We start from the raw sequence: 22,984 nt of genomic DNA on the forward strand, positions 1-22,984 counted from the left end.
ACATAAAAGCTGTTCTCTCTGTCCTCAGGGGTTTCCAGGGGACTTTGGGGAGAGAGGACCACCTGGACCAGATGGGGAGCCAGTATGTCACACACTCACTTACCCACCTGGATACATTACCAACCATGTCCTCACATGACAAAACACACAGCCTTTCCACTAACACAAGCGCACAAATTGAGAGCAGTGGTTTCACTTGCACAACCACCCCCCTGGTGTTTTAGCACTGACATTTTGGCAGCGCCGCTGGGTAAATCATCTAGCAGTCCAGAGGTTTGCCTCTGTTTTTCTTTTTTATTTGAAGTGAGTTTTTTTGCTTGGGACAAGTTTTACTGCTGTATTTAATTTCAACCCATGCCTTCCTCTGTCGTAGATTTTTTTCCTCTTTTTTTCTTTTTGGCAACCGTTTTCAAAAACCTGCAGCATTAACTGGGGATCAGTTAGCGGGCCTGGCTTTCAAATGCAGACCTTTCCATTCACCGATGTAAACTGGCCACCAACACACACATACGTTATTATTATTAGAAGGTGATATCCAAGAATAGTAAATGACATAAGAGGAGGTTGAACTGAGGGGCCAGTAAAGACTGTTCGCTTGTCCGTCCCATAGCTGTGTCCATATGGAAGACATCATATTATCTGATCTTAGCATTTTGCTGTTTCTGGATACTCCCTGTTATTCTGACAAATGTAGCACCTCATCAGTCTGAGCGAGAAGCAGTCAAAACGAAACCATTAACACATCAGCATGTTGCTCTTTAACAAACTCTAAATACATAATAAACAAGAAGCACATTTATGTTTTGAGAAACACTTTGCTCACACATCTGTGACTTTTCAGCCTTGTTGCTAAGGGAACCAAACTCCCAGTAAATCCTTTCTTGGCTCAGCTACTTTTTTCCCTGGGAAATATTACTGTAAATTATCCATCAGAAGCATCAGATGTTATGGTATATTTAAATAGTCTGGACAGGGGGTTTATAAAATCCAAGTTGACATACTTCACATATTTCCCCCCCGGTTGAGCCGCTCTTTGCTGTCTGCACATTTGAGAAGAGAAAGTTTTGTGATAAATGCCTCTGCTACAAACTTTTAGGGAAAATGTCTGAATGTGCAAAGGCTCTGCTGTCTAGGCTTGATGTCTCTTATGTTTTAAGGATGTTAAAACCATGGTAAACTCTTTCACCTCTGTAGCTGCTCTATAAGATTGTAACACTAGCATGCACACAATGATCATGCTCACATGCTTATGTTTAATGTATTTAAAATGAGAGGACTAAAATACATCCCAAAAACATTATATTCAAAGTGTATACTATTCAGGATAAGCACTTTAACATTGTGTGAATCTTAGCATGCTAATGCTAGAAGCTTAAAGAACTGCCTCACAGAGCAGCTACCATAAGTGGGGACTTTGTTTTTGGATGAGATGAGAAGTTTATGTTTGTCCTTTGAGATATTAAGATGAGAGGACAAAACTGCTTCTTTTTGAGCAAATATTAACAATTGTTTTTACTCTCATAGGTAAGCGTGTTAGCATAGGAGCAAGTTAGCAACAGATGCTTATGGGAAAATCATTAGCAGTTAGCTGGAAATCACTGGAGCAATCATTAAGAAAAGGAAATTAGTGTTTGTATAAAGTTTCATGTTAAACCATCCCATAGTTGTCATAGCGTTTTATTAACCCTCCTGTGACCCTCAAATTTACTACCATCTTTTATCCTTGGGGTCAATTTGACCCCAGCAATTTAAACCTCCAGAAACTGATTGTTACCCAGGTTTATATGTCAGGTACTTTGTTTCTTTGTTGACTACCTAAATAGCCCTTTAAATAAAATATATTTTAAACATAAACACAATTTAAAGCATTTAGAAGGACTTTATTTGTAAAAGAGAACATCAAACTGCTGAGAGTTTGTCATGTTCTCGTCGGCCCAGCCTTGTTTCTCTGTTATCAAACTTATGACACAGGACTCATCATTGAATGTCTTTAGAGACATGATGGCTGGAAATATTATATCTCAATCTAAAGGTTGGCGGTTCCATCCCAGCTCCTGCAGTCACATGTGGAAGTGTCCTTGGTTATAGTGACCTCAATATCATCCTAAGCAAATGTGTGTAAAATGTTAATATTTCTTATGTAATATACAGCTAAAACAGCCAGGGGTCAAATTGACACCAAGGAAAACCAATGAGTAATTTGTTTTTACAGGAAATTGGAACATATCAACAATTTGTTTATGTTTTCCCAGTCGTCCCCATTAAATTAGGAAAAGTCATAAAATATGAAGCCAAAAAATTATGTTAGTCATTAATTTAGAGACGTTAAACATTGAATGGGATCCAATTGAACCCAAGGATAATAGGAGGGTTAAAAGATGAAAATATGAACCTCAAGGAAGCTCTAGAGGAAGAGTTAGGTGTTGCTATGATACATCAACTTGAAACCATGAATGTGGTTCATGGATTACCAAACGGATTAGGTAGAGATATTTTACACTCGCACTGAAGACGTTTAGCTGCTGCTGGTGCTACAGGACAAGTCAGATCACCAAAGTCATAGGGGCTTATCCTCTGAGGACCATGAATGGCCGTACCAAACTTCAGCAATCTATTTCTTTCATTTTATTGGAGGGAGAGCTACACCACATATTGGAAAAAGCATGAGTGGGACGATGGGCTAACATCCCCCTCCACCTTCATCTCATGCACACACACATTTACTAACACACACGTACATACACACAGCCCCCTCTCATAAGCTGTGATGAACACTGAGCCACTCTTCTGAGCATGTTTGTTTAAAAAAAGAGCCAATAACCCCAGAAACTTGCTCCTGCTGCCTCTCCCTTCATCTCACTTACTCTCTCCTCCTCTCTGACTAGGGTGAGATGGGAGCCCCCGGTCCAAACGGAGTTCTTGGACTTATTGTGAGTAGTGCTTTGTGTATATTTCTGTGTAATTTACCTTGTTAAAACACCCCATTTTCAAATACAAATATTCAGTTATTATAAAGGTTTGGGAGTCTGTATTTAAATGAAACAGACCATGTCCGCTCAATTTATATTAATCAATTCAATTCACTCCTATCATCACAGCCTTCCAATATTGAAGGAAACTTCCCACTCCCAATGGGTTCTTTAGCACTGTAAACATATTTAAAAAAGTGAGAGTTGGTGGTTTTTAGAGAACAAGATTGAAGATGGAGTTATTTTTCGCAATGCAATAAAGCCCAAATTATGCAGTCTGTGGCTCCTACTTCCTCTCCAGACAAACATAACATTTACCCACTGGTTGATCAATCAAACAGACATAAACAAACGTCTTACATCTCTCTCTTATTAACTATTTTTACACAGGAACTTCCCCCCTGCCCACCCATCACCTTGCCCTCGTAGCCCGCCTGCCCCGACAGCCACATAATTTTGTCTGATTATAATGTCTCCCTGGTTTCTCTTGTCGTGTCCCGTCTTCATCCATCGCCACCGCTCCTCCCGGTCTATTCTAGGCCACCGGTGGTGGTAGTAGGCCTGTAATTGGAGGACTCTCTGATTACAGCTCTGCTCTGAGCTCCCTGTCCTCTGCATCTGTCCTGACAGTAAACTGTACAGTACACGGCAGCAGCATCCAGCTAGATAAAGGATATGAATAAACAGACACCCTTCTCTGGGGACTGTAGACCTCAAGAAAGGGTGAAGGCAGGCCATTGTTGAAGAAGAAGAAGAAGGGAAAGTGTTTGGATGTAGATAGAGAACAGGGGCTTTCCAACAACAGCGCAACTTTTTTATATCTTTGTTGTACTCTTATATTTTTATTTTTGGCTTTTCATGCGTTGGGCCTTCGGCAACTTGGGTGGCGGTAAACATTTTGTGTTTTCAGTGCACATACCAACTTTTATCCTGTTTTGATACGATGGAGGATAAAAATGTGTTGCTCTCTCAAAGAATCGAGCCTGGGCGCCCCCTGTGGCGTTCCTTTATAACAAAACAAAGAAAAAGAAATCTGACATTAGTTAACATCATTGAATATTTTGAAAACATTTATTGCAGGTAAAAAAGAAAATGTGTTGTTGGTCAGGACTGTTAAATGTCAGCAACCCTCACAGGCCTGCAGCTCAGGTGCACTAGAAGGGATATTAGCATGAATCCATAATAAAACACTGAACCCTCCTTATTTGGACTGAGAACCCCAGGTGCAGAGGAGAGACAAACTTTTTCTACTCCCACCACTAAATAAAGTGACTTGTTGGGAGGGATATTCCTGCAGAATGCACTCAATAACATCCTCTGTCACACATGCAAATACTACGGTATTCAAAGAGAGTATTTAAAACACTGAGCCAAGGCCACCCTGAAGTCCTTTGAAAGCAGAAATTGCTGAGCAGCAGAGAATGAAAATAAGATAACAGCTGGCAGCCTGTGATGATTCTCTTCTCTGGAGAGGACACATCATGAACCATTTCTTCTACACAGACAGTCGGGTTTCCTCTGAAAAGCTGAAGAGACGGCAGATAACCTGATTTAGTTTTTAATCAATGCATAATTCTCCCTTTTTGAGTGAATGACACGCTTAGATTTCTTTCCGTTATCTTGCTTTTACTGACTTTTCCCATGAAGCGTGAATCCCCAATGAAATCCCAACAGAAGACACATCCTCAAGAATCTTTTTATTAAATTTACAATCTATCCCTGATCTCTTAAATTGTGCCGTTCATTATCACCCATTGTTTTGTGCTGAGGGCCTCGTGGATAGTCTGGAAGCAAGACAATGACATTTATCCTTGTATCTAATGAATGCCAAAGGGAACTGACATGAACTCATTGTTTGTTTGTGTTTGTTGAGTGAAAGCCATGGGTCGGAGCCATGTTTTTAACTGTAATTCATGCATATGAATATGTTTCTTGTTTGCCCCCCTTTGGCGACAGGGTGATATGGGACCTGTGGGAGAGATGGGCCTTCCAGGACCTAATGGACTGAAGGTAAACTCCCCTGAACACAGATGGAAGCCGTTACCTTCCCTGTCTTATCTTATATTGTTCTGTTATGACTGCTTTTTTTTGTGTTATTTAAAGTGTTATACAATGCAGAGGAATGGCCAATAAGCAGATGCTGGTTAAGCATTCTAATGAAGCATATGAGAGGCAAACTTCCCAGTCTTTTACGTCCACAGTGCTGACAGTGTTTTCCTACAACTCTGAGTGAGACTTGTACTCAAGGTTTGGTCACTGTCTAACTTTTCTATTGGTGCTTCTTCCAGGGGGTGCCCGGAAATCCAGGAGAACCAGGACTGAAAGGTGATAAGGTGATCTGAATATTCCTGTTATTGGCCTGTGTTTGCGCAGCATGTGATGTACATATACTTCTCTGCATTCAACTGTAGCCACTTTTACATGTAGAGCATGCTTTCATTAGGTCGCACATTCAGTTTCTTTGAACAAACCTCTGAGGACTTCCTTTTTCACTCGAGTCCTCACTATGTCATTCCTCTGAAATCCTTGTGTAATATGTTCAAGAAACCCACAGTCATGCTTAATACCCTTTCCTGAATTTTGGGTAGGAAATGAATACCACTCATGCTACCTTTTTAGTCTGGAGCTGGGGCAAGAAAATTGTTGGTTAGCTTAGCCTAGTGGCTGAAAACAGTAGGGAATAACTTGTCTTGGTTGGTCCAAAGGTGACACATCTTCAAAGTTTGTATTTATTGTGTTGACAAAATGAAGAAGTAGATTTGGCTTAAAAAACAAATAGTATTTGGGGGGTTACAGGGGACTTTGTTTGGGACTTTATCCTGGTTTGGTACAGTGATGGCCAATTACAGTTTTTTGCAGGATTCAAATATGACATAAAACTACTTATTAAAGAGCTCTAGAGGGGTTTGTAGTTGTTCCTTTTTTTGCACAGAGCAAAGCTAGCTGGCTTCTACCAGTCTCTAAACTAAGCTAAGCTAAGCTAACCAGCTGCTGGCTCCAGCTTCAGATTTATGTGCAAACATGACAGTGGTATCAATCTTCTTATCCAACATGTGGCAAATTTGAATAAGATTAAAGACATTTATACTGAGCTAATAGTTAAAGCAATAACAACTTATCTTGCGCACTGGCGTATTGTCTAAAGCATGTGAGTGAACCAAACAGAGGGACTGCAATCAGTGCCTTTACTAAGACAGATTGACACCATATGAAGAATTTGGCTAATCCACTGAACAAGATAAATTGTGAGCGCATGTTGTTTAATGTAAAGACCTGTAATTAATATTGTATGTTTCAAAGCTGAATGTGCTTGTTGAAGTTGAATGCTACCATTCCCCCTAATGTTTTTCATTTTGTCATTTTCTTCCCTTTCTTATCTTCAATCTTCCTGTGTCAGGGTGAACTTGGGATTCCTGGAGAACAAGGGGAGATTGGGTACGGAGGAGACAAGGTAGATTGCCACTGAAACATCTTTCATGTTATAAATGTTCACATATAGCCTTTGGAACAGAACTGCAGCTCAACAAAATGACTTATCCAGATGTTTGCTGTCCACATTATGGAAATTCTTATGTAAACTCTTCTCATTTGTCTGTGTGTAAGCAAAATTGAACCCTTTTAGCATCACAGAACTGAGTGGTCCCAAGAGATAAAAAAATATCTGAGCAGAGTCATGCATGTCTAATGTCTGTTTCCTTAGAAAATGGATCAGAGTCCTGTTTTTTCTGCTTCTGAATGCTGACTGTCTGTCTAAGTTCTTATTTTGTGTTTGTGTTGGACAGGGTATCCAGGGGGCTCCAGGTTTACCAGGCATCCGCGGAAAACCGGGACCACAGGTTAGCTTTGGCTTTAACATCCTGAAATACCTTTAAATGCTTAAATGTGAATGAAATATTTTTCATGTTTTGCATCAGGTTGACATTTAGAGAAATGTGCCTTTTTGGTTCCCTTTTTGTCAGTCACTACAATTTTTTCTGCTGGATAGATTTCTTGTTCTACTGCCATAGCAATTGTCTGTTAGCTTACTTTAACCTGGCTCTGTCTGAAGGTAACAAACCCTGCTAATAAGTGTAAGTGGGGTATTGTTCTTATGTACCGTAAGTCACTGAAATATATTCATTGAGCATATCCCAGAATATATTACTATTCCTTTAAGATATGTCTTGTTTCCTGTCTTTGCCACAGGGTAAGCTAGGAGAGAGAGGCCCTGACGGTACACCTGGACCCCCAGGTCCTGAGGTTTGTGTTAACATTTGCTACAATTTTTGTGTTAGCCTTTTTTATTTAAAAAAAAACAGACATGGGAAATGCTTACTTTTTATTTGATCATTACAGGGTTTCCCTGGTGACATGGGACCACCGGGAGAAAACGGCTTAGAAGGACTAAAGGCAAGTGAAACTGTTTTTGCTGAGTCATCAACCAATCAGTTAAGCTATCAGCTCTATGTGTCGGTACCAAGCGGCAACCTCCGGTCTAAAAATATAAGTCGAATGCGGAAGTGCTAAAAACTGCAGATCATCAAGGATCCGCTTGAGGCTGGCTCCGGAAGTACCGGAAACAACATACACACCAATTCAAAAAAGACGATCTTTACAGCAGAAATAAACATGTATACAGCCTGGTACAAAAGACAAGTGTAGTCTGGATAGCTCATTTCTCAATCGGCACACACTGTAGGGGGGTGAATTTTTTTCTAACACTGCAATTACAAAGATATTGAGATTACAAGCCTTCCAATGAGAGGCACAGCTGACTTAATTGACAATTGGGAACACTGTAGCTGTTGGCTAGGAGGCTCAAAGCCCACCTCTTTACATCACAATCACTCAACAGCAGCAATATGGCTCCCGCCAACGATTGGCCTCAAAACAGCGCTTCAGAAACAGATGGGTGACGTCACGGATACTACGTCCATATTTTATACAGTCTATGGTCAGTACTTAAGGCTGAATGCTAATGTCAACATGCGTACATGCCTACAGTGACAGTGCTACCATGCTGATATTTTGAAAGTTTAATGTTTTCCATCATAGTTCACAATCATAGTTTAGTGTGTTAGCATGCTAAGATTTGCTAATTTACACTAAAAGCAAAGTACAGCATAGAGTGAAGTGACATTAACCAGCCTTGAGGGTATTTTACGCTTTAGTTAGTTTATTTTGCATTAACAATTTCCCACCACCCAAAAATTCGGAAATTATACAAAGTTACTAAATGTAATAAATTGAACGACAAGGTAAGGCTTAAGTTTCAGGTTACAGTTTTGGAGTATGATAAATTGAAAAATTTGACAAATGATGGTGTTAAGAGAGGACAGTGCCAAGAGGAGTCCTGAATGTTTGTACAGAATTTCATGGTAATCCATTCAACAGTTGTTGAGATATTTCTGTCTGGACCTGAGTGGTAGACAAGCTGACCAACAGACCAACACTGCCTTTGCTAGAGCCAAACCACTCCTGGCTTAAGAGCATTAGCATTCATTTCACTACTTTTTACCCTTCCAGGGAAAGCCAGGAGCCAGAGGTTTACCGGGACCACGAGGGGTGCCTGGCTTGGAGGTAAGACAGTCTAACACCACCCCCGTCAGAATGACCCCGAAGCGCCAAAAGGCATTAAAAGTTTTATTGCGCAAGGCTTCTCTTTGCTGAAGCTGCTTTATGTCCCCAAACATAACTCATGCTAAGATCAATATCATCTGTTTTCAGGGTGATGAGGGCCCGATCGGACCACCAGGACCAACAGGACTGGAGGTGAGTTATTAGATAAACACCCTGGGTTGCCTGCCTGGTGTAAAGGAAGGGGAGAGAGCTGATAAAAGAGGTCGCAGTATAGCATGTGGTAAACTGGCTTTCATGTGTGCTAAGACAAGGAAACATAGTAAGTCTGTGTGTGCAATTGTGTAAGTTTGCATGTTTGTTTAAACTGCACCCCATTCACTCCAATCAAACCATCAGTCATGTGCATTGTTGTGGTTTCTCTCCATACCCCACTGTAAACAAATCAACGTCAGGGAGAGCGGAAGGGATTGAAATATCACTGAGTTTATAGAAACCCAAACTCTGTATGAAGCCAAATCTGCTCATGCTTAGCCTTACAGCTCTGAGGTTTGTTGTTGTCAGAACGATGAAATACATGCACTGAGTAAGTTGCAAGCAGTCTGCAAGGCAATTAATGTGTGATCCCAGCCTGCTGATTGCATGCACTAAATCATGTGTGACCCGCTTTTTGTATCTCAGGGACCAACACAGCAAGCAGTATAGTTTAATTATGCATCCCAAAGTTTGTTGTCCCGCAGTGAGTTTATAAAGAGGTTATAAAGTAGGTCATCAATATGTATTTTTCTTGGTTTCCAATAGAGAAGCTGTAGAATGTATTTCCAGAGTTGAATGGATGTTGTGTTATGTTTTGTCTCTCTGCAATTTCCCTTTTGCAACAAGGCTTGCATGCAATCCATATTCCTGGCCACCAGGGGGTGATAATTGCCATTACTGTGTTTATAGTTGGCAAGATTTATAGCTGCTATAAAGTGCTAGATGTTAATAGGCCACTGCAGAAATGAAAGAGCTGTTGACTCTACTCCTAAAGTTCTTCCTCAGTTGACAGAGAAATTAAGTTTTACATTTACAGAAATGCTTTGAGTCCTTTTTTTTTTTGGACTTTCAGAAAGTTGCTCTCTAACCCTGCATGCTACCTATCCATCCGTTTATCTTTTACTTCCTCCTTCTCCCAGTAACTCAGTACTTCAGCCCCCTCCAGACTCCCCCCTCTGTCTCCCACCCACTCACTCGTCTCCTTCTCTATAACCACCCTCTCCCCTCCATCCATCCGAGGGGAAGTGGTGTATTACTCCTTCAGGAGCTGTGATTGATCTCTGGCCAGGTGCCACAGGTCCTCTTACTGCTCCACCACCATGTCCCTTTCCTTCAGCCAGCTGTCTTTAAGCTTCACTTCTCTGTCTGGAATGACACCGTTTCTCTTTACTATCTCTTACACCTCCTAAGATGTTCTCCATCCCTTCCCCTAGTGCACTCTGTTCTTAAAGTGTTCCTTTCTTTTCTTGGTTAATTCGGTCACAGAAATACATTTACATCAGGTGATAAGAAGTTGCAAATCCTGGAGAGCTCATTTGTATTCTCATGTTACTGCTTTAACTGTGTGTCTCTGAATAAAATACAGTGTTAGCCTCATGAAAGCTGCCAACCTTTTTGGAGTAAAGCTATGGAATTGTTGAGTCACTGAGTCTTTAGGAGTTTGGCTCAGACATTTGTGACCTGGAGTTATTGCCGTTAAAAAAGAGCACTTAGACCCCCTCTTAACCCCGGGAATTACTGTCCGTGCAAGAGGAACATTACACTCATTGAACGCTTTCACAGCCGGCCAAAATGTACTGTCAGCAATACCTGCACACGCCAATGCATATTTCGGCAGCATGTACGCTGAGCTACAACAGCTGCAGACTACTTCCTAATGTTGTCTTTAAAATGTCATCTCATAGGAAGCAGATCCTTTATATTCATGGAGGAAATGTCAGGAGTGGTAATGATGCGCCAGCCACTAAGTGAAAATCTTTAATAAGCCCTATTATTCAATGTGATGTCCTTTTTCAGGGCAGAATGGGTCGCAAAGGATTTCCCGGGAAAGTTGGGCCAGAGGGACTTAAGGTGAAAAAAATGTATATACTTGCATATGATTTTATCAATTTTATCAATTTAAACAAATGATAAGTAATAAATGTGTCTCTTCAGGGAGAGTCTGGTATCACAGGAACAGTTGGAACGCTGGGAGAAAGAGTAAGTAACCTTGACACAGCCACCACCATTTTTCAAAATCATATCCATCCATTCATCCATCCAACTCTGAGTCTCATTGTTTCAGGGTTTGGTGGGTTTCATCGGACCTGTGGGAGAGGCAGGACTGGCAGGAGAGAAGGTAAAATACCTGTAACTTGTTCTTGACTTTACTGTTAGATCTCCACAAGGTGACTTTTAAGACTAAACATTGTGCTCGTATATGTTTAGGGTGATCGAGGGGAGATGGGCATTCCTGGACCACCTGGAGAAAAGGGATCAACGGTAAGATCCAATTAACAGGACAGAGTGGAGTGATCCAGTGTATAAGAGTTGCCTTTGAGAATGCTTCAATGTAAGCCTCGAGGGAGTGATGTCATCACAAAATTCCTACCAAAACATGGCTACTGTAAACTAAACTGTGTATGTTATTCCCATGGGAATATTCTGATGTCTGGGATTATGTCAATGCCAAAGGTTATGCCAAAGGAAAAAACAAGCATATCACCTCATGGGTGACTTATGGCCAAGTTTTCCAAGTAGTGGTTTGGCACTTGGGGGGTAGGCCTTTAGATGGAAAAAGTCACAACATTGGCTCAAACAAAGGAACAATTAGTTTATATGGATCACCTCCAACGAGTTACCTCCATGGGTGTTTAATGGGCACAGAAGGTGCTGACTCCTAATTCTGAATGACACAGGCTTTGAAAGATATATAATGATACACTTTATTTGCAAAGCACTTTTCAGAGCTGTAGAATACTTCACAGAAAGAATATGAAGTATATTGCACACAGTCACATTAAAGCTACTGTGAGGGTTTTTTAAGAGTTTTTTTTATGAAACAGACTGACATTAAAACTGATGCCTTTTTGTGACCTTCAAAAACATGAGACCATCAGTGACTAGACTGATTATTCCTATGTAGTTGTTTTAATGTCTTCAAGGAAGTGTCTAGGTTCACGTCACATGAGTTAATCATTGACATAAATCTGTGCGTCATCCACATACACGTAGATAGTGCAGATACATTAAATATAAAGATGATCTAACTCTGGGAAGTACATCAATGGAATAATACTAAAGGACCAAGGATTGATCCCTGGGGAACACCACGTGACGGGGGCAGAGGATTAGGATGATTCCCTTCATATATGCAGAATAAAACAGAGAAATCTGCTGGAGGGAAGGAGTGAACTAATACAGGAGCAGTGTCCTTAATACCAACAAGCCTTCCAAGGCTTTCTATGAAAGCATCGTGGTGGACCGTATCGAATGTGGAGTTGAAATCAGCCAAAATTGAACAAACTTGAAAGTCAGCGGTGAGCAGTAGGTCATTTGTAACCTTAATATGAGCTGTCTGTGTGCTGTGTTGGGAATCCAGATCAATATTATTTAAGAGGCAAAACAAAAGGAGAGTGATACATTTACAGAAATCAATCCAGATTTTCTCGCCAGTCTGCAGGACACCCCAGTGCACCCAAAGGTGTTGTATTTCATGGGTTTAATCTGTTGTTGTCGTTAAAAAAAACTTGCTCTTTTAGAAAGAGCAAGTAGCTTCTCTGTCATGTTTTGTCTTATCTGAAGTGGACCGTCTGATGTACTCTGGCCAGAGTGCATGAGAATTAAGTCATCGTTCTTGCTGAAACAGAGAGAAGTTTCCTGCTGGCTGGGAGCCAGTTGGATTCCTCTCAGGACTCAACCACACACACACACACTCACACAGTTATGAGGAAGTTCTCTGTTGTCCCACTCTCTCAGCTGCAAAACGGGTTCAGACCCTGTGGAAAATACTGCATCATGCAAAGTGAATGGAGCTGACCAGCAGACATCAACTGACGCTAACTGCTCATACTGCCAACATATATGAATAATGCATGAAAGCAGCGCTGCCTACTGTGCTACAGGTTCAGATATTGGTTGGATTTTATTGTACTCAGCTGATCTCAGTGGTCAGACTGAAATGGGTCCCCATTACACAGTTATGCCTTCACAAATGATCCAACGAGAAAATGAGGACCAGGAGGGGAAAGAAAAGCAGCCAAAAGCAGTATGTTTTCTGATATAAAATTGTCTGCTCTGGCCTCCTTTCCCCCATCGTCTCTTGTTGTTAAAGTTTCCACACTTGCCAGAGTGAAGAGCATTTCTGCAGATGTATGTTCGCACTCAGTGCACGTGTGTGGCTCAAATCCAATTTGTTCCTCGAACGAATTCAATTTGTATGCATGTAAAGGAATAGATTTTACTTTGAGCTTTAGTTAAAACAGATGCATTCTCTTCCAACTTTGTTTTTAAAACTTAAACTTCCATTATAATGACAAACACATTTTCCATATTTTAGTAATCCTCTAGCCTTTTTACTTTTAACAGTTTCATTTGGATCTGATGTATTTTGTATGTGCCAACCACTTGGACCATTACCTTGGACTACTGAGGCAAGAAAATAGGAATAACACTAAAATGTTAAAGCATCATTCAGAGACAGGCTGTACCCACAGCTGCAACACTTCAGCAGTTGCCTCCTCCTGTTCATGGTCACATTCTCTTTGGATCATATGTGTACAGAGGGTTCTTCTGGAGAACTCACCAATTTTGTTTTGGTGTTTTTCCACCTCTGCATCCATCTGCACCGATCTGTAGCCTCCTTCCTCAGACAAGATTCAGACAGCCAATCAACACATAGCCTCAATATTATAGCATCCCCATCCACTAAGATCACTAGGATAATGAGGTTAGAAACTGAGATGCTGCAGGCTGAATTTGTGAGGTTTTTGAAGCTGAATTTAAAACCTTGCTTGAAAGACCACAAGGACATGTTGAAAAAGGTTCAAAAAACCATGATATGGGACCTCACTGTAATGATACATTCTCCTATATACTCTACTTCTACTGCTTTTGCAATCAACTTATCCTGTGTTTGTGTCTGTGTGCATATGATAGGGTCACCCAGGGACACCAGGTGAAACTGGGCCTACAGGACCACCAGGAAGACCAGTAAGTCACCCCTCTTTTCTTCACTTCACCCTTTCTCCGTCTTTGAGTTGTGATTTTTTTGGAGATGATACTTTACTGTCAGTTAGCAATGTATCACCTTTAGGTATTTGTGTGTATGTGTCCTAGACAGACTATATTAACTAAACAACCCGAAGATTTTCATAGCTGTGTACAAAAATATATGTTTTATAGTGCTGCCAGATGATGGTACGATGTAGTGTTTATGACCCAGGGTGTACATCCAATGTTTCTCAGATCATTATGAGAGCTGGCAGCCTCCTGCTGAACCCTCATTACCCTCCTGTCAGTCAAAAGCCCAACACCTATAACCAATTAGAAGCTGCCCCTGCCCTCCGTTTCCCCTTTACTGTTTCCTTGCCATGGCCAGGTTTCAGCTGAGCCTTGGTTGAAGGTGGGGGCCACTGAGCCACCAAAACAAACATAAATATGGGGCTCTGGGGTGCAGCGGGACGGGATTCCAGAGCAGGACCTTTAATTGGTGTGAGTGACAGATCTAACAACAAACCCCATAGTGTGCTCTCGAGGTCAGGCTGCCCCCCAGGGTCAACAGCCAGGGGGCTCTGTGCTCTGTCAGTGTAAACCTTTGTTTTATCTTTCCTTACATTTTTTCTTACCCTCCTTTTTTCATCCCCCTTTTCCTTTTGTTCATCAGGGCTCTCCTGGAGCGGCCGGGCCTGCTGGTACCAGAGGACCTAAAGGCCTACGGGTAAGTTTTTAAGTTTCACACCTGCTGCTTTTGCCACTTAGCTTTCAGTCAGACTATGCCATAGCCCCCTGCCTGAGGAACAGATCATAAACTACAAAAGTGTGCAGCTTTACATCGCTTAGCAGTAATGTGTTGAACCAGTGGAAACCTTCAGCGGATGGACATAATGAAGTGATATAGACCTGCCTCTGGGCTGAGGTCATGTGTGTTTAATGGACACGACTGCTTGCATAACACAGTGTCTGGTTTAGAGTCAAAGCATGAGTCTGCTTCATCCTTTTCAAAAGTCAGTGCTCATTATAACTGCTGGGAGAGCTCCAGCGATGTAAAAACAAACAGCTCCGTTTTTATATCCCATATAAACGGAACAATGACTAGTCGTTATAGGAGGAACCTGCTGTCAGTGCGGCCACATGACATTTGCGGTGGAAAATGTGAGCTGGCTTTGTGGTTCTTTCAGAGGCTGCTTTGTAGGTTAATTTAGTGAACTGTTGAAACCTGATTTATTTGGGGATTACAGGCACTTATATCAGTTTTTTTCTGCACTCTGGCCTTTCAGAAGGTCTTAAACAAGTATTATACTATCACAAAAAGTAAGTAACAGCTTTTAGACCTCTAACCTTTTAAACCTACCCATGGAAATACAAGTCAGTCTTATATTCCTTAAAAGTGTACAAAATGATTGACAGAACTATATATGATTTAAGATTCCCTTGTTAGTCTTCTTGGAAAACAATTAGTCAATTGGTCTGTAAAAGCCAAAGGGTGAAATGTATATGAATGTATGTATTTATGTGTCAGATGCAAAAGATTTTAAGCAATTCAGAGGAAAAAGACCCAAAAATGTTTAAAAAGCTAGAATCAAAAACTTGCATTTATTAAAAAGAAATGTCTTGCTAAGGTCACTGAAAATAATTAATCATTAATTCAACAATCAACAACTAATTTACTAATTTACCAATTATTTCTGCACTCATATGATTGATGATATGATGAGAAAATGAAACTGAATCATTCAAATTAAGATTTTAATTTTGTATTCATGTAGAAATTTGCAGAAACTCTCGCTTGTCAACAAAACTTATTCATCATTGCTGCTTCCCAATTACTGGTTCTGCTGAGTTGATATCATCCTTAAAACGATACAGCTGTGGCTGAAAACTCTATTAGAGTGAATGTTAAATAAGTCAAGGAAGCTCAAAACAAGCAGATGGCAGTAATTGTTCAATTTAAATGGAGACCTGGTGTTAATAAATGCATCCTATGAAGAAGTGCAAAAACTGCAGTTTCTCCAATGCCTACTTGGGGCTGACTGCAAAATCCAAGAAATCCCCATTTGGTCCCATTTTACAGCAAAATTTTACATTTTGACAAACCTGTTTAACAATAATGTTTCAAGTAGCTCATTTCTTTGTTGGCCCACTCTGCAGGTGGGTGATTTTTATTTATTTATAATGGGTTAAGATCATTTAAAGGCTAAGAGTGGTGCAAACATTTGCATAATTTGGGGCATGGTTGAGTTGATTGACAGGTGGGCACATTGTGACTGACTAATAGGATGGTAAAAACCTGCATCAACTCCCCCTCTTTGTCGCTGTGTATGTTGGATTAATGGTCAGGTTGCGTCAGCATTTCCAATATGGCACCCGCCATCATTTGATACTCTTCAGAAAGCAATGGCTGATGTCACTGAGACTTAAACTACGGCTTTGTAGCATCTATGAAACTGATATATTTTACAACTCCAGACTATTTAGTGTGAGATGAAACAAAGCTATAATAGCTTGATGTTTTGCGGTTTAAATATGACTCACATAAAATGTAAACCACATAAATCACAACTGGAACAACTCAAGGGTCATAAATTCTTGTGACTCCAAGATTTTTCAGGCAGACTCCAAGAGAAAGTAAGATTATTATTTATCAAATAAGACTGGGGCAGATGGCTTTAATGATGAAAGTAAAACAGAACCCCGTTAAATATATGCCTTCATTTGCTTTCAAGTGGCACCTCGGCCTCTGTGTGATCTTTATCCTCTTGTCGAGTTCAGAGATTGTCACCATCCAAGTGTTTTTTAAAAGATATATTTTATCACCTAAGTCCACCGAGCCAGCTGGAGAGCGGCATGAATAGCACCGAGCCTCTTTATCAGAGGCATCCAGGGGAGACGGGCCTCACTGTGGTTGGCTTGGACTCATCTCATGTCTCAAGCTGTGTTTTCAATTAATACCAATGTCAGCAGCTTCCAGTGCCAGTAAATCTGCTGCTGCTGCCTCATGACTTATACTGGGGAGTCCAAGCATAGAAACCTGAGTGTAGCAAGCCAGGAGACAAAAATGTGTGCAACCAAAGACATGCAGACATACATATGTCTCACACGACGATATGCTCTCCACAAGACCAGGATGATGATTTTCAGCTTCTCTTCATCATTCAGAAGATGCTAAGAAGCTTAATCTTCTTAGGCGGATGTCACAGAAAGCAAATCATAATCCATTTTTTGAATCATACGCTGATTTAAAGTCTTAACAAACAATCTGAACATCAAATGAGATTGAACGCAACATTTACTCTACGCAAATTTGTCTTCTAGCTGTTAGCTACCTGGCATGAGGCCTCAGTGTTGACAGCACTGTAAAATCTGGCCTCTCTCAGAGGCATTGGCACGGGACTCTTTTCAAACATGGAAATATTATGGAATCAGAGACGAGACGCGAAACCGCAGCAGCAGACTGCATGTTGGCATCAGTGCTAGCTTGGAAGCTAATGCCACTTTAGCCTCTTTGTGTTTACGCCGTTTTCGCAGCCTCCTTTTTGAAGTTGCTGACTCAAATTTGTAGAGAGCAATCACCAATCTGACTAATCGTGCGTTGTATCAAATAACTCCTCATGACGTCTGACCTGCAAATCTTCAGCTAATGATTTCCATATTTAAGAGCACATTAATCCCATTAGCTCCCTCCCAGCATTTGGTGATCATTATTTTTATTTGGCTAGTTTGCATAGTTGTTTTTGTGGATCCTCTTGATGTTCTTTTTTTACTCTGTTTGAGGGATCAGGCACTTATTTCACAAACTATTGCAATTCAGTGTAATTAATAACCTTTGAAGCATAGTTATAGCTGAGTGAGTGTGTTATTTTTTCTCCTGTGGCATGATCAGAGTGAAATGTTTCCCCTACACATCGGCTAATCCGGCTATGTAAACGCAAGCAGTGGGTAGCAGGTACCCCAGACAGGAATGTTAATGAGCACTGCTTATCCAGCTCTATGTATAATAGGCTTATAGCACTTCGACTAGCGGCGGCTAAACTCCCACTGTGCTCAGTCATCAACCACTCCTGTGTGGCTGCGTCATGTTTTCTCTGCTTTTCTCCTCGATTAATGATCCTGGGAAAACCATTTATAACCACTGTTAGCCAAGATCAATCCACAGAGTATCATAGATAACTATCCGCCACCGGGGATCTTCCCTGTGTCACTGAGCCAGCATCCTCTACAGTACGGATGAGGAGAGGAGTGCAGGTGCAAAGCAGATGCTTGTTATTGGTCCACTGCCTGGCTCCCGTTTATTATCACTGCTCACTGAACTAGGAGGCCTTTAAGCACTGTTGATTGATTATGTTTGACAGTTTGATTCATGTAATGTAAACAGTCAGACTGTTCTGACTGTATATGTGTTTAAATAGGAGCTTAGACCCTGTGCCCTCGATCTATCATCAAAATAATGTCACGTTCACTGCCATGTTTTACACCTGGATGTCTTCCTATATGCACAAATTTACCCCATCACACACTTTCACATCACTCATCTTCTAATCTAACCTGAAATGTATAGTGAACATGCACAGTTGGCATCATTGCACTATATAGTGATGTTTGTATACAGTGAGTAATGGCTGTTTGGCAGTGTTACACTGACCTCTGTTGGTGAAGTGACAGCTGTCTTGTGTTTTAGGGGGCGATCGGGCCTGACGGTCCAACCGGGGAGATGGGGTTGAAGGGCAAGGCGGTAAGAAATCTGACTTTTTTACGCTTTTGTGTGGATTCTATTTCTTCTTGATAAACTCAAACTGTGCAAACATGGGAGTAAAGACCTGGAAATAGCATTAAATAGTGAAACACTGATATATCCTCCTGCATGCAAAGGGATATTGATATGGTGCAAAAAAAAAAAAAAGTGTCATGTGTTAACTCACAGCTCTCTCTCTTCTCATCTTCTCTCTCTCTCTCTCTCTCTCTCTCTCTCTCTGCAGGGATTTGATGGTCCTCCAGGAAAATTAGGTTTCCCTGGACCACAGGTAAAGCACCGGGGTACTGTTCTGCTTTTCCTCTACTTCCTCTCATATATTTTAATGTGCTTGTGTTCCTCTGGAGGGACGAGGCATCAGAATGATTTAGAATACCTAAATGATACCAGCAGCGAGGAGGCCAGCAGTCAGACACAACATATGACTTTGGAGGGGACCGCTTTCCTTGGGGGGTTTCTACAGACTGACTGTGGGATGGATTTTCATACATGATGGAATTAAACTCCACTTCTGAAAAATACTAATACACATTTTGCTGCAAATTTTAATAGTCTTATTAAGTAGAAATGAATGTGAATCTGTTGTACGTGTTTATGCATGAACTTTGGGGTACATGGAGAACATGTTGTGGAGACAATGAAAGCAGTTGCAGTAGCTTATAATACACTTGCTCTTGCACCACCCTCTTACAAATCAAGATAAAGCGAATTCCTTCCTTTCCTTGTTTTGTCTTGAACAATAGTGCACATTTTTCCATTGTAGTGTTGCAGAAATTGTCTAGTGCAGACATGTAAGTGAAAGTTGTATTAACACATGCATTCATTTGATGCATTATAAGAAAATGTTCATGTGCTTTAACTTAAAAGAAATCTAACAAAACAGTTAAAACATGAGATCAAAGGTAGCATAACATCAGGTAGATACCTTGTATCTCCAAATGTAATCATTTTAACATTTTTGCATCATTCAATGCTGCAGATCTTCATTTATGCCCCCCAGTAGGCTTTCTTAAATTCAATACATAAAAAGTAGTTTTAAAAGAAACATGTGGTTGAATTTCATGCAGTGTTTAGTCATGTTAAAAACTGTTGGGTTTTTTTAACGTCCTGGAAAGTAGAGGTTTTGAAGATACAAGGTTTCTGCCTGACGCAGACCTAACATGCATAAACTGATTTAATGAAACATAGACATGATGTTCATTAAACACACCACACACAGCAATAAAACCTCCAAACATGTAGCCAAAGTTATAAAAAGTTCTTGATCCAATACGCAGACATTATCAAACAAACATAAGCACCGTACCGTAAGAATTGGGCAACTAGTATGCCAGTATAAGATGCAGGGAGAGATGGGTTATTGTGCTACTGTATTTTACCCAAAAGATGAAGCAAGTGAGTTCTTCAATGCACAAAGCATGCTGCATACATAGCAATGCAGAACAGTCGTTTTGTGACGCTTTTCTCCCTCCCTATGTCATAAATATGCATTTTATGAAAACCACGGTATACGATTAAATTATGGATAAGTAAGTTAACCTTGTGGAGTGCTGGTTTGATAGAAAAGACTCCTCCTAATAAGACAACAGGTGACCAGCGGAGGAGGGATGGCAGGCTCTGCTTGTTAGCCGCAGGCAGTGGGTCTGTTCATACATAACTATCAATGATACTGTAAACTGAGCTCAATGAGAGTACTGGTAGCTAACATGATGGCAAAATCGGATGGTGCTAGAGAGAGCAACACATCTGCATAGAAACTTCACATTGCTTAATCAGAAAGACAGTTTAAACTTTTCTCCCTCTGCAAGCCCCTGAAAAACAGATAACCTCTTCTGTACTTATATTCAGATTTTACAGTAATTCACTGTAAACCTGGAAGAATATACGATTTAATCTAGAAGTATTTCAGTCTTGGGGAGTCATAGATCGTTATGTAAATTAACACTGATTTAACTGATCTTGTCTTTCGTACTCTTCCTGTCGCTCTTTCTCTGCAGGGGAAGATCGGAGAGTCGGGAGAAACTGGACCCAAAGGTTTTTCTGTGAGTACAAAGCATAATGTAGATACTAAAGACTGAAATGCAAAGACTAATACATAACAAAAAGCTTTATATTATACAGTTAAGTACAGTAAGTAACAGGTATATACTGTAGAGTGTGCACTAAGGGATCATTTGAATGTTTGACCTGCTGTGTCTGATATAAATCCTGCAAAAGATGAATAAAGGCAAGATTCTTATGGGTGTGAGTGATGTTTCAGCATTTATTGTTACATGTATGTAATGCTCACTTAATCATCCGTATCCAGGGTATCCAAGGGCCTTCAGGACCTCCAGGGGACAAGGGAATACCAGGCGAGCCGGTATGACCCTCCATTTCTTATTTCTATCCACATAGATATTGACTTCTTCTCATCTTCTCATCTTCTCAGCACTTTTCCCCTAATCTACCTTCTTTTCCCTTTTCCTTCCTTTTTCTATGCTGGCAAAAAAAAAACTTTTACAGTACTCTTAAATTAGCTCATCAAACTTTTCCTCTTCATTTTTCATAACCATGCTCAGCACTTTTATGAGCTTGTCTTTGGCAAAAAAACAGCACACTTGTCCTCTCTGCCCAGGTCCATAATATCACGGCCAAGTGAAAGTTTATGAGACACATTTTGGAGTTTATTAAGAGTGTATATTCGCCTGTATTAAATGTTTCCTCCACAGCAGCCAGGGAATTGTCTCATCCTGCGTGCATCTGTTCTGTAGAGGCAGGAGAGTGAACTGCTCGCGTGCTGGTGGAAGGATTAAATGGATGTTTTTAAAGTAGGAGCAGATTATTAACAGAGGTGTTAAAGTGCTGAACTTGCAGGGAAAATGTATGTGATTATTGCCATGATGGTTTAAACCATTCCTATAAAAGAGTTGAAGGCCTTCATGTGGTTTGAATTTATAAGTGCTAACAGAGGCAGAACTCTAAAATACAGTTTGTTTTCATGCACAGAGTTTGGCTCAGTTAGTCTAACATTAGACATTTATTACTTTGTTTAAATTAGTGTGAACTAATGGCAGGATATTGCTTTGTCTCTTTGAAATGAACATTGATCTTTTACTTTACTGGAATAAACACTTCTGGAAATTACAGAGTACAAAAGTACAAAATGAAGTGACATTTAAACAGAAGAAAAAATCTGTTTCAAATAATTTGATTGTTTAAATGACAATTAATTGCTGAATTTCAATGGTACATTTCAATCAATCACATTTTGAATCACACTTAATAATCTTGTATTTTGCATTTCCAAACAGTTTTCAAGTCTATATAAACAATTTGAAGCCATTCTTACCAGTGTCTTGATTTGGGAATTAAAAATCTAGACTTATACATCCATTAGTCTATAAATGCTGCACTGCTACACCAGTGTGGTCTGAATCCATGACTTAGAGCTAGGATACAGCTGTAAGGTACTTGTTCTGTTAAACACAGTGTTTGTTTGTTTTTTTCGAAAGGATAACACTGTTTTACATTTGTGATGTTTTAATTTGGTTTGACACAAAGTGAATATTACTCCTGACTTGTCAACTAAGCTGTACAACAGTTTTTGAAAGTGAAACACACCATTCAAAGCACACTGGTGATGTTATTTTCCATCACAGCAGCAGTCACAAGCAGGGAGACACTGCAGCAGCGTTACTAAGGGGCGCCAAAAGGGACATAATAGCTTGCAATTGAAGTCCATAATCTGACTGCTAGATATATATTTACATTTCTCCACATTGTACCTTTAATCACATTAACACATAAGAGATGACAGCCTTAATTAGCAGCACTAAAATGAGAAAGGAAGCCAGATGGCAACATTAAAACTATTCAGTCATAAAAGTATCCAAATGTATATGTACAATCTCAAATATACAATCCAAATTGAGAGGATAGAGTGGTAAGGTAGAGTTTTCTAGACACCAGACCACCTATGGATAGAGTTGATCAAAAGCTATAATCTATCTGTGCCTTACATCAGTGTCATGCACTGCATTGGAAGTATATCATTGTGTCCCCCTTGTCAAATTAATATTAAATAATGCTAAAATGCAATGTTGAAAATTAGAGATGAGTCATAATTTTTGATGTTCAAATTGTCTTAAATCAATACAAAGTCAAATTGTTCATGTGAGTGTTCTCTTCCTGAAAAAATATCTTTATATTATTTACCAGAGGAAGGCTGTAATATTGTACAACCGCCACACGGTGGCCATGGTCCATCTAAAAGCTGTTTTCTTGATGCCAGTTAATGACAAAAGAAGAAGAAAGCATTGTTACCAGGTGCTGGTAAAACAAATCTTGCCCTGTGAGATATGTTAAAAAACAGCAGACGTTGTCAGCAGTGAAAACTTCTTATAAGACAACAACAAAAAACTGAGGTCAAGTGTAAGTAAAGGTTATCTGGTGAAGCAACTTTCACAGAATTGGTCACAAAGTTATTCACTAAATA

The 22,984-nt window shown here is 40.2% G+C and overlaps 1 protein-coding gene across 1 annotated transcript in view; it reads left to right on the forward strand.

The window, feature by feature from the left end:
- The window catches only part of col27a1a (collagen, type XXVII, alpha 1a), a 115,136-nt gene that overhangs the window by 81,047 nt on the left and 11,105 nt on the right, over nucleotides 1–22,984 (forward strand). Inside the window, exons 16-35 of the mRNA XM_034709115.1 lie at nucleotides 29–82; nucleotides 2,886–2,930; nucleotides 4,926–4,979; nucleotides 5,258–5,302; nucleotides 6,367–6,420; nucleotides 6,752–6,805; nucleotides 7,155–7,208; nucleotides 7,305–7,358; nucleotides 8,475–8,528; nucleotides 8,676–8,720; nucleotides 10,578–10,631; nucleotides 10,716–10,760; nucleotides 10,846–10,899; nucleotides 10,989–11,042; nucleotides 13,698–13,751; nucleotides 14,425–14,478; nucleotides 18,436–18,489; nucleotides 18,734–18,778; nucleotides 20,505–20,549; nucleotides 20,816–20,869. Of these exons, the coding sequence (XP_034565006.1) occupies nucleotides 29–82; nucleotides 2,886–2,930; nucleotides 4,926–4,979; nucleotides 5,258–5,302; nucleotides 6,367–6,420; nucleotides 6,752–6,805; nucleotides 7,155–7,208; nucleotides 7,305–7,358; nucleotides 8,475–8,528; nucleotides 8,676–8,720; nucleotides 10,578–10,631; nucleotides 10,716–10,760; nucleotides 10,846–10,899; nucleotides 10,989–11,042; nucleotides 13,698–13,751; nucleotides 14,425–14,478; nucleotides 18,436–18,489; nucleotides 18,734–18,778; nucleotides 20,505–20,549; nucleotides 20,816–20,869 (1,026 nt within the window). The remainder of the gene's footprint in view (nucleotides 1–28; nucleotides 83–2,885; nucleotides 2,931–4,925; nucleotides 4,980–5,257; nucleotides 5,303–6,366; nucleotides 6,421–6,751; nucleotides 6,806–7,154; nucleotides 7,209–7,304; nucleotides 7,359–8,474; nucleotides 8,529–8,675; nucleotides 8,721–10,577; nucleotides 10,632–10,715; nucleotides 10,761–10,845; nucleotides 10,900–10,988; nucleotides 11,043–13,697; nucleotides 13,752–14,424; nucleotides 14,479–18,435; nucleotides 18,490–18,733; nucleotides 18,779–20,504; nucleotides 20,550–20,815; nucleotides 20,870–22,984) is intronic.

The sequence above is a fragment of the Notolabrus celidotus genome, chromosome 19 (assembly GCF_009762535.1).
Source record: "Notolabrus celidotus isolate fNotCel1 chromosome 19, fNotCel1.pri, whole genome shotgun sequence".
Taxonomy (NCBI): Eukaryota; Metazoa; Chordata; class Actinopteri; order Labriformes; family Labridae; genus Notolabrus; species Notolabrus celidotus.